This window comes from Pelophylax lessonae (genome assembly GCF_965119305.1).
Source record: "Pelophylax lessonae genome assembly, chromosome: 8".
In the NCBI taxonomy this organism is placed as follows: Eukaryota; Metazoa; Chordata; class Amphibia; order Anura; family Ranidae; genus Pelophylax; species Pelophylax lessonae.
The window spans coordinates 166822591-166835056 of NC_138775.1; the positions used below are offsets into that span (position 1 = coordinate 166822591).

A 12466-nucleotide genomic window follows, 5' to 3' on the forward strand; every position below is an offset into this window, starting at 1 on the left:
ATTAGGACAGGAAAAGGAAATATTAATTGTATATGGACATACTGTTGTGTTTTTTATGAAGTTTGAAGGGAGACTACACTATTTTAGTTAAAGGGTACCGTGTTCAAAACTGCTCAATATATGAGCAAGTTGAGGTCAAAGAACACAGAGGGCAGCCAGAGCGCAGCACTGACCAATAAAAAAAAAAAAAAAGTATTCAATAACACTGAGTACTGCAAGGTTAGATAGTACATACAGAAAATATGGATTTTAAAAATGATGATTAACTAGAATTCTAGATTGTTGAAAAATAAATATTCAACAAGTGTCAGCAGCAAATTGTCTTTAACCGTTAATTTAGTCAAACTATAAACACCTCTTTGGTTACCGCTGATTATTAAAATTCCATTAAATATTGTAACAATAAAAAGGGCATAGTTTTTTTTGTTTTTTTTTAATTATAACTTTTAGGGAAATAGGCTTCTGCTTAAAAGAGCTTTCAAAACAGTAATATAGCTTTTAAAGGCACTGTGTGAAAAAGGCATATATGATTTTATTCCCCTTGGGCATTCCAGCATAAAATCTATCAAAAATAAAATATTTGAACAAACTGCATGTGGCCTTATTAAAAAAAAAAAAAAAAACAGTACTACAATTGCATAGCAAAAAAAAAAGTGTGTGAACTATAATGTACTAGAGCTCCCAATATTTATCTAAGAAACTATTTTACTGGCCAAACAAATGAATACATAAATTATGTACTGGTAAAATATTCCAGCCAATTGTTGGTTTTGGTCCTATGAGTTATGTATTAAAATAGAAGCAGTTAACAGTTCAGAAAGTAAAATGGGTAGCCAGTACACAGAAGCAGAGGCCAGGACTTGTCAGCAGGGTGATTGTCTCACGTAAGAGATGTACAACATATAGCATTTAATTTGTACATAAACAAATTCATGTCACAGGAACCTGACTTCGCAAATTAGTTTACTGTTACTGTGGAATACATCATAACAGGTAATTTATTTTATAAATAGGAACTAAATATATTTGAAAGAAAAAAGGCAAAACAAAGCATTACCATGCACTATAGTTTCAATATTTAAAAGGCACAATATTTCTCTTTCATCATCAAAAAAAGCAAATAAGCAGCCTGGTAGCACAAGGACTTGAGTTAAAGATGGTATTGACCAACCTCCAAATTAGCACGCCAATCCTATTCCATGTGATGTGCCAAAGACTGACCATATTTACATGGAAAAGACATTGTACCTTTCCATTACTGTTTAGAACCATGCCCTGTGAAACTTAGGAAGGCACAGATTAGATTAACAGGCACAACTTGCAAGTAATAGCATAGGTATTTCTGTTTTTAAACTATAGCTAAAGAGCACAAGAGACGTATAAGGCATTGTAAGAGTTTAAGGTGCTCAATTACAGTCTATAGTAAACATGCTGTTAACCTGGCCTAAACCTGGCTGCAGAATGAGGGCAACTTCCTACAGTGCAAATAAAAAAAATGGTGCCTTTATTTAAAAATTCCCCAAAGCTTAACATTTGAAAAAACTCTGCTTATCATCCTAGAACTTGTAGATAAAGGGTTTGGAAATGCCCCAAATACCCTTTACGCAACTATTAAGTTCTAAAACTTTTCCCTCCTTCAACAGTATGTATGGCCTGAAAAATCTTGAAAATGGAGGACGATGGGTCAGAGTGTCCTGATAAGAACTGTAATCTAGCTGCTGGCAGTCAGGGCGTGCATACGCTTTGCAACCTCATACACATAGGTAACATCCGGTCTCTTCTCAGGGTCTGGATTTATACAATTGTTCACCAGCATACGTAACTTTAAGAGAAAGAAAGGAAGAGAATTGGTTAGCTGCATATTCACATAAAACGTGTAATAGTCAATCAACAGAGTTATAAGTTATAACAAGGTGACCGATTTATGAAAACTGGAGCAATAGTGGAGCTGTTATCCATAACAAAGAATGCAAAAATATGGTTTCTTTTCATGCTATAATAGGATTAACTGCTATGGAAAACAGGTCTATAACATTTTAGGTAAATGTGTATCAATGGCTAAACTTGTGTGTTTATATTGTAACATTCAAGTATTAAAAATAAATGAAAACAGACATGATTTAGCACAGAACATGCAACACAGGTTTTACTTGGTTATGTTTTAGAAATGTATTTTTTTGACAGCATGTCATCTGGTGCTGCTCTGGCCACTACTACCTTTCCTATGAAAAGCTAAATCATTTATGCATTAGTAGTGAAGGAGTTAACTTAAGGTAATGCTTTTCAGGTTGGAGCTTTTAAGTAGAAACTGGAAATGTTACAAAAATGTATCTGTCTCTCTAACTGGGAGATCCTCTGTGGGGCATAGTTTTTTTTTGATTCATGCCCCTGGGCTGTGACTCCGGATTCACACTTCGCTGCAGAATCGCAGCCCTGCAGGCAGGATCGGCACATCCGCTCCGCTGAGTGGTACCCTCATTATAATCCTCCAGCAGGTCGTCATGGCAACTGCCATCCTGGAGCATCCCTGTACCTTCCTAATAAGCTACCATGTGAAATGCAAATGCGGACAGTCTGAAAATTAGTCAAGGAGAATAGGCGATGAGGATGCAGATATGTGAAATATTCATGTGCACACTGGAAGAGCAAGAGAGGGGGAGAGTGAGAAGAGGGGAAAGGGAAGGAGGAGACAGTATGAGTGGCAGAACAAAAGGCTGCCCCTGACACTCATACTATTATTGTGTATTACTGTATATGGAAAGAATGGAGCAAGCACTACACACATGGCCTTCTTACTGAGAGACCACTATCAATCATCAGGTAATATGAATGTGTCTTTATACAGAAACCATAACCAAAAACAATTAATCTGCCAGTCTAGATATTAGTAAAAGTGTTTAAGCACTGTTAATACACTGCATAGGGATTTTATTGTATGCTGGTCTCATATTGAATTTAAAGATAGATATTATAAGTAACAAATATAGGAAAACAAGTTGGAAATTCATCCCAATTGGAACATGGAAACCTGACACCACACATTTCAAACTTTCCTGATTATTAATTTATTGGTTTGGAATTTTTTTTTTCCTCCCATGGCTTTGTCTGCACTGCTTAGTAACAGAGAATGTGTATAAAAATAGTTTGCAGCTTTTGTATAAGCATAAGATATGAAGCTTGCTAAATGACATCACAGTGTTGCACCAAGGCTCTAGGTTAAATTCCCACTATCTCGGCAATCTCCATGGGATTTGCATGTTTGTGTGGGTTTAGTACTATTTCAAACATTCTGATAACTCAACTTGTGTCTAACCAACATAGGTCCTAGTATCTGAGGTTAGGTCTGTGGCAGACAAATTAATTTGAGTGTACTATCCTCCAGGTGTGGGAAAATGTAAAGGGCTCTAGCGACTCACTCAGCTCTGTATATTTCTTATAATGAAGTGTTTGGATAAATGTAAGTACACCACCTTTTTTTTACTATCAACTTAACATTTTTAATTACTTAAAATGTGCATTATCTAATACATACTCCATACTAATCTGCTGACCTTTTATTCAGCCGCTTGTCCTCTTTTCATAGATCTTGCTTTATTCCTAAAAGCTATAGGTACAGCTTTTGTGAATGGAAAAGGGCAGAACAGCCAAGCATAGTCGACACTCTTGATGATTGCATATGAATGGTCCCTCAGCCCCACCGTGGCACAAGAAGACTGCAGGGGTGGGGATATGGGGAGACAGAATATGGCAACTAAACCTGCAGCCAGCAGCACAAGGGACATATCACACTGACTAACATCCCTTGTGCTGGTTTTTTAACCAGTTGCCGCCCGCCCGCCGTCATATTACGGCGGAGCGGTGCGACCATTGTTCCGTCATGACGGCGGCCCATTCAGGCAGGGCAGGCGCGCGATCGTGTGCGCGCCGCCCTGCACTGCCGGTGTGTCCCCGGGACACAGCCAGTCACCAGCAGGGGGGAAACAGCCAATGGCCATGGCTGTTTCCCACGTGATCGGCTGTGTTCCAATGACACAGCCGATCACAATAGAGGAGCCCAGAAGATGACCGCGCATGCGCGATCGGGAGCGCGCAGCGCGGTCATGTCGGTGGCTCTGTGTTCCCTAGGAACACAGCTAGTCACCGGCAGTAGTAAACAGTCACTGACAGTGACTGTTTACTATGTGATCGGCTGTGAATCCATTCACAGCTGATCACAAAATGTAAACACAGAGCAGTAACTCAATGTTACTAGCTCTTCTCCCCTCACACAGTTTCCAGTGTGAGGAGAGCAGAGCCAGAAACAGTGAGTTACTGCTCTATACACCTGTCAATGTAAAAGCACACAAATAAACTTGTCCCCACACAGTCCTCAGCCCCCCCCCAATTGCACCTGTCACCCAACAGTCACCTCATCAGTGCCCAGAAATTGACACCCATAACGTTCACATGTGAGCATAGCAATCGCGGGCAGAATCACAGCGATTCTGCCCGCGATCCGGAAATCATTGCAAATCGCGGGGCGCCTGTGCGTTGCCAGTGATTTGCAATAGCACCCCAAACGCTGTGCGATGTTGCCGCGATTTCCGCCTGCCGAATCGCGGTAACATCGCGCAAACAACGCATGACGCCCAAAAAAGGTACAAGAGTTTCTTTGAGGCGTCATGCGTTGTTTGGGCGATGTTACCACGATTCAGCAGGCGGAAATCGCGGCAACATCGGACAGCGTTTAGGGTGCTATTGCAAATCACGGGCAACGCACAGGCGCCCCGCGATTTGCAATGATTTCCGGATCGCGGGCAGAATCACAGTGATTCTGCCCATGATCGCTACGCTCACATGTGAACGTAGCCTAAAGTTCACCGGTCACCAGAGACTGCCATCAGTACCGCCGTGCACCATCGCCCGTCACCTGTCACCCATCGGTGACCATCGCCCGTCACCTGTCACCCGATCAATCACCGTCACCCCATCAGTGATCATCACCTGTCACCCCAGTCATCGTCACCTGTCACCCCATCAGTGATCGTCGCCTGTCACCCCATCAGTGATCGTCACCTGTCACCCCATCAGTCATCGTCACCTGTCACCCCATCAGTCATCGTCACCTGTCACCCCATCAGTCATCGTCACCTGTCAACCCATCAGTCATCGTCACCTGTCAACCCATCAGTCATCGTCACCTGTCAACCCATCAGTCATCGTCACCTGTCAACCCATCAGTCATCGTCACCTGCCACCTATCAGTCACCTGCCACCCATCAGTGATCATCCGCAGTCAACCGTCACCCGTCGCACAGCCCATCACAGCCAGCATGTCAAAAAGGATGTACAGCAGCGAGGAGGCCCTTCAGGTCCTCTCCATGACTGATGAGAGCATCGGGGAGCTCTCATCAGTATCCGAATCCGATTCGGAATTTGAAATTGCTAATAGTAGCGGATCGGAAATGGACTCGGACTATTCCTGTACACTTTCCTTTATACAATGTATTTTGGGGTGCAATTTTTGCTATATACATGCAACCACTTACCGACCGCCTAACGACTATATATGTCAGCCATTAAAAGCTAAATACTGGGGTTATGGCAGCAGATAGCTGCCATAACCCCGGATTTCTTTTAAACGGCGGGCGGTTGGCTTTCAGATAAGGGTGGTCCCAGTGGCGGATTCGCTGCGGAATTACCCTTACGGTGCAGGGGAAGAGGTGCCCCCCTCCCGCCGCGTCCCAGACGTTTTCCCAGCTTACCGGACCCGCCGGCAGCGGGGAAAACTATCCAGCCCCCGGATCCTCAGAGACAGGAAGTCGAGTGAGGGCAAGATGGCCCTCACTCGACTCTATGGTTTTGGAGGACTGGAGCTATGTCAAAAGTCGTTGCCTAGCAACCGGTTTAAAGGGCCGCTTTTTTTTTTTCAACAATTTTTTTTTTCTTTTTTAGTGTAGTTTTGAGGTGTGAGGTCTTTTTGACCCCAGATCTCACAATAAAGAGGAGCTGTCATGCCTATTTCTATTACAAGGGATGTTTACATTCCTTGTAATAGGAATAAAAATGATCAAAACGTTTTTTTTTTTTTTAAACTGTGTAAAATAAAAAAAATAATAAATAAAATAAATAGGAAAAAAAAAAAAAAAATTAAAGCGCCCTGTCCCCGTTAGCTCGCGCGCAGAAGCGACTGCATGCGCAAGTCCCGCCCACATATGTAAACTGTGTTCAAACCACACGTGAGGTATCGCCGCGATCGTTAGAGCGAGAGCAATAATTTGAGCCCTAGACTTCCTCTGTAACTCTAAGCTAGTAACCTGTAGAAATTTTTAAAATGTTGTCTATGGGGATTTTTAAGTACCAATGTTTGGCGCCATTCCGTGAGCGTGCGCAATTTTGAAGCATGACATGTTGGGTATCTAATTACTCGGCGTAACATTATGTTTCACATTATGGAAAAAAAATTGGGCTAAATTTACTGTTTTCTTATATTTTAATTAAAAAAAGTGAATATTTTTTAAAAAAATTGCATTTGGAAGACTGCTGCGCAAATATGGTGTGATAAAAAATATTGCAACGATCTCCATTTTATTCTCTAGGGTCTCTGCTAAAAAAAAATATATAATGTTTGGGGGTTCCAAGTAGTTTTCTAGCAAAAAAAAAAGATTTTAGCTTGTAAACACCAAGTGTCAAAAATAGGCCCAGTCTTAAAAGTGGATAAATGGACAACTTTGTGTAAAGTGCTACTTGGATGTTAGGCCTCTGTATGTGGTTAGACTGTGTAAAAGTGTTACACATGTGGTATCGCCATACTCAGCAGGAATAGCAGAATGTATTTTGGGGTGCAATTTTTGATATGTACATGCTATGTGTTGGAAATATTTCATAAATGGATAACTTTGTGTAAAAAAAATGCATTTTCATTTTCTTTCCACAGTTTCCAAAAACTTGTGGAAAAAAATGACACGTTAAAAAGACTCATTATGCCTCAAAAATTATACGTTGGGGTGTTTGCTTTCCAAAATGGGGTCATTTTATGGGGGTTTCCATTGTCCTGGTGCTCCAGGGCCTTCAAAAATGCGATAGGTTGTCAGGAAATTATATGTGTAATTTATGCTCCTAGAATGCCGGACGGTGCTACTTGGATGTTAGGCCTCTGTATGTGGCCAGGCTGTGAAAAAGTCTCACACATGTGGCATCGCCATACTCAGGAGGAGTAGTAGAATGTGTTTTGGGGTGTAGTTCCAAGTATACATATGCTGTGTGAGAGAAATAACCTGTTAATACGTCAATTTGTAAAGAAAAAATCTTCATTTTGCAAAGAATTGTGGGAAAAAATTACAACTTCAAAAAACTCACCATGCCCCTTATTAAATACCTTGGAATGTCTACTTTCCAAAAAGGGGTCATTTGGGGGGTATTTGTACTTTCCTGACTTTTTAGTGTCTCAAGAAATGAGATAGGCCTTCAGTACATCAGGTGTGATCAAGTGTGATGAATTTTCAATGAATAGCACCATAGCTTGTGGACTCTATAACTTTCACAAAGACCAAATAATATAAACTTATTTGGGTTATTTTTACCAAAGATAAGTAGCAGTATAAATTTTGGCCAAAATTTGTGAAGAAAAATTACTAATTTGCAAAATTTTATGACAGAAACAAAAGAAAAATGCGTTTTTTCACAATATTTTCAGTCTTTTTTTATTTACAGCACAAAAAATAAAAAACCCAGTAGTGATTAAATACCATCAAAAGAAAGCTCTATTTGTGTGAAGAAAAGGACACCATTTTTTTATGGGTACAGTGTTGCATGACTGAGTAATTGTCATTCAAAGTGTGAGAGCGCTGAAAATTGGTCTGGGCAGGAAGGGGGTGAAAGTGCACTGTAGGCAAGTGGTTAAAGACACTTTTTGAGTAAATTTGGGCTTGAAGTTCTTCCTGCCTGCGCTATATCCCAAAGACGGCTACAGTGCAGGCCTAAATTGCTGGGAGGGTGGTCCATGTACATCCTCCCGTGCATGAGCTGCCTGCTCGCCCCTTGTCCACAAGACTTGGCTGATCACAGATATGAGTAAGGGGTGGATCGCGGCCCCTTACCACGTGATCAGCTGCCAGCCAATGACAGCTGATCATGTGATGTAAACAGAGCCGGTAATCGCGCGCCCCCCTCACACTGAAAGCGTGAGGCAAGAAAAAAAAGCCCATCACCGGCTTCTGTCAGAGGGACATCGGTCCCGCACACAGAGAGCCAGTGCCACCTATCAATGCCCACCAGTGCTGCCTATAGATGCCGCCCTATCAGTGTAGCCTATCAGGGCCCACCAATGATGGAGAAAAGATACTAGTTTGCAAAATTTTATAACAAACGATGAAAACTTTTTTTTTTAATTTTCGGTCTATTTTTGTTTGTTTAGCAAAAAATAAAAACCACAGTAGTGATCAAACGCCACCAAAAGAAAGCTCTATTTGTGCAAAAATGATAAAATTTCATTTGGGTACAGTGTTGCATGACCATTCAAAGCGTAACAGTGCTGAAAATTGGCATGGGCAGAAAGGAGGTTTAAGTGCCCAGTAGGCAAGTGGTTAAAGAATAACTTTAGGAAATGAAACAAACTTTAAAGTTTCAGAAAAAATAAAAAAGTGAACCACACACTCTCAACACCCCCCCCCCCCCCCCACACTCCCTGCTGTACCTTCATAGATGATGAGCTGTCAGTGTCCACACAGCTAGTGTAGCAGGCCAGGATATGAATTCTCTGCTCTTCTCTCCTTTCTGTAGGCCTTTTGTGACTGTTGCACTGGCTGTGTGGTTACTGACCGCTTATCAACCACAGAAGTAAATCAGGGAACAAGGGGGGTTGGTTTGAGGGTATACGGCATTAGTTCACCTTTTCATTTTTTCTGAAAAGGTGAACCAACCTTTCAAGTATTAATATTGAATAATTATAAAGCAAAGACTATTGTGGTTAAAAAAAGTAAACATTGAGCAACGGTAATGCAAAAAAGTAAAAAAGCAAGAGCTTGGAATTGAGGAACAGTGAAATGCACATGCAGTGAGGCAGCAGCTCTATTTCTTTTTCTTCAAATACATTGCATATGAAAGAATTTCTGGGATACACAAATTAACACTTAAAACTTTAGTAAACCAAGCCAGATGTATGCCACCTCCCCTCATATTTGAAGAGTATAAAAGAAAGGTCTATAAATATTTTGCCACTGCTGGCTTGTTTTTAAAGATGCATGTTCCTAGGCTGTCATTCTAATACAGGCTTCACCACCATCTGTCATGTGGGAAAAAGGCATCTTCAACAACAAAAGTCAAAATGTTTATATTTCATGGGCAGCATGACAGCCATTGAGCCTGTACACTTCAAAATAAGTCAGCATTAGTACCCAAAAATCTATTCTCAAAAGGTTCACTATAAAGGTGTCCAAACATGTATTAAAAAAAAGAAAAAAAAACCCTTGGAACAAAATTCCAAAAATTAGAGTACTGTCCAATGATTTAAAATTTCACTAGAAGATGACTCATGGGTAAAAATCTCATTTCAACCACTAGAATGTAATCACAAATTGGTCTCTTTGATAAATGGCCCTATAAAGAACAAACATCATACCTCCTCAGAATAGTGATCAGATGGCAATGGCGGATAGTCGCACTGCTCTATCTTCTTACACAAAGAGTACAGGTTCATCTTGTCTCCATAAAATGGACTTTGTAGTGCTGCCATCTGAAATTAAAAAAATTCTGAATCAGGTAACATACGGTTAAATGTCAAACTTAATTTTTTTTTTCGCCTAGCAGGTCGAGTAATACTGCAGGATAAGTAATCGCAAAATAAATGGGATTGTTTTTTTACTCACCGTAAAACACCTTTCTCGGAGTTCATTGATGGACAAAACATCTCTTCATTCTTGTCCAAAGGGTTTATAGCACCACCTACACAAGTAGCACACTAGGCTAAACCCCCCCCCCCCCCCAAAAAAAAGAACAAAAAAAAAAACAGCACCGTCTGTGGACAGTGCTAGCTGGTATAAACCCTATCTCTGGTATAGGCAAGCCAATTTGTCACAAAGCAGTACAAGAAAAGAGCCCAAATAAAGGGTGAGTGCTGTGTCCATCAATGAACTCAAACAGATTTTGCAGTGAGTAACAAAAAAATCCTGTTTTTTCCTACGTTCATTGACGGACACAGCATCTCTTCATTCTTGACCATATGGACGTCCCGGAGCAGTGCCTCAACGAGAGGTGGGAAACAAAAATAGGAGCCAACAGGTAACCACCCAAAGAAACCCCTGCATGGGGGGAAAAAAAACGCACCTCAAAACAATAGTCTTCAAACCCCTGCGGGCCACACAAGCATCCAAAAATGCAAAAACAGTAACCTTGTAAAAATTTGGGAATGGTATGCACAGACGACCAGGTAGCTGTCTTGCAAACATGGGACACAAATGCCTGATGTAGGAAAGCCCAAGAGCCACTACTTGCCCTGGTAGAGTCAGCAGTAACTGGGAAGGGAGAAGTCAAACTCTAATAGCATAAACCGGAACTACTGTCTGCTGGATCCATCGATAAATGGTGGCAGAGAAGGTACCCAGGCCTATTCATGGCCCGTCTATACCCTCTGGAAGGAAGACGAAGCAGGCAGGCATACATAAACCTCCCAGACCACATCCAAAGTCCAAGGAGTGCAGCGCAATCCCATTAGGGTGCAAAGAATGTGGATACAGTGAAGGTAGGACAATGCCCTCATTCAGATGAAGAGCAGATACCACCTTTGGAGGTAAGGACAGGCATGGACAAGCTACCACCATATCCCCCTTGGGATATAGGATCTTCCCTTAGAAGCAACTACCAGGGAGCTCCTGCTACCAGCTGCACCATGCCAGCGTATCAGGCTCAACGAGATTAATTCGGGACCACCTGATGGACTAGAATTCCTTTGGTCTCTATCCAGCACAGCAGACAAGGGAGAAGATAAGAGAAGGGGAATGACGATAGGGGCTCCATGGCTCCACCAGAGGGTCTGTCGCATCAGTCAGACGATCCCTCACTTTTGCAAAAATCGTGTAATCGAGTTGTAGAAACACTGGAGACCATTTTCCCTGATACAGCACCTGACAACTGGTAATCTGCCTGCCAGTTTCCCATGCTTAGAACGTACAAGCAGTTCTGCCCACTGAAGAATTCTGAAAGCTTCCACACTCCCTGTGCCACCCTAATGGTCGACATAGACCATTAGGCATTGTTAAAACAAAACTTGACAGAGTGCCCCCCGAAGAAGCTCTTTCTACTGTTCTAGCCATGGTCTAATGACCCGAAGCTCCAGGACATGGATCAGTAGTTGAGTCTCCTCCAGCAGCCAGCGGCTTTCAGCCGACCTTGGCCCCAAGACTTCTAACCAATTGAACAGGCTGGCATCCATAATGACCACCACCAAAAAAAAAAAAAAAAGACTTCCTAACTTGGAGAAGATCGGCCAGATAAGCAATCATGGCAATCCTTCGTTGTTCCAGCAAAGCCAGGAACAGAGCCAGCATCTTGTAAATACCCAAAGAGTCCAGACTGATGGGGGGGACACAATCCTGAAATTAGTCTCTCCAATTGCAGATGTTGGTGGCTGGCACAGAGAAGGGTGTGGAGGTACACATCCTGGATTTCTGTGGATGCCAAGAAATCTCCCTGATGAAGGGAGGCCACCACTGAATGTATAAAACCATAATTAAATTCTCCACCCACAAAAAAGCAATTTAGGGCCTGAGGTCCAGGATGGCATGAATTCCACTTCCTTCAGAAGAACCATAAAGCGGATGGAGTGTAACCCCCTGAAACCCCCCTGGTTCCGGTCCTTGGAGGGGAAAATCCTGCATTGCCCCATAAAAAGCCTACAAATGAGGAAGGGAGAGCCGTCAAAAAAGGAACTTGTCTGGTGGATATGCACAAAATTTAGTTCATAGCCAGGCAGGACTAGTTCACAACCCACTATCGAAAGCATAAGGGTTCCCAAGGCTGAAAACCAACGGAAGCAACCCAACACCATAGAGTCGTATAGGGGCAAACCTTTTCTGCCGAGGGCATGTCCATGGGCCAAGCGGGCTTGTGAGACCAAGTGCATTAAGAGCCCCCTGGAGAAGCCTGAAAGGAGTGGAGCCCTTGTCTGATCAACTTGGGGAACAAAAAAGCCACGTATGCAGAAGAGAAGGGCCCTGCCAGATGTGCTGGGCTTCTTCCCAAAGTACAGAAGACAGGCACACTGCCACCCATAAGGCTCCTGAAAATGCTCTCCCGGGTGGCAACCCAACACTGAAGCTACAGAATGTGGAAAAGCACTACTGAGAAGACAGAGCTTGGAAAGCAAGAAAGCCACATCCATGGATGCACCACAGTGCACTGGTGGCCCAGGACTAGGTGGCCTGCAAACTCCACGTGAGACCTGGGAAACCTGTCCTTACCCAGTGTCCTGAATGTAGGAGCCATGTGTAAC

At 42.4% G+C, this 12466-nt stretch overlaps 1 protein-coding gene across 1 annotated transcript in view; it reads right to left on the reverse strand.

Moving 5' to 3' along the window:
- Window positions 1-1638: 1638 nt before the first annotated feature.
- NEK7 (NIMA related kinase 7) overlaps window positions 1639-12466 on the reverse strand; it is a 243809-nt gene continuing 232981 nt past the window's right edge. The window contains exons 7-8 of the mRNA XM_082264886.1: window positions 9599-9712; window positions 1639-1822 (exon numbers count right to left, since the gene is read on the reverse strand). Coding sequence (XP_082121012.1) covers window positions 1712-1822; window positions 9599-9712 — 225 coding nt within the window. The 3' untranslated portion in view covers window positions 1639-1711. The remainder of the gene's footprint in view (window positions 1823-9598; window positions 9713-12466) is intronic.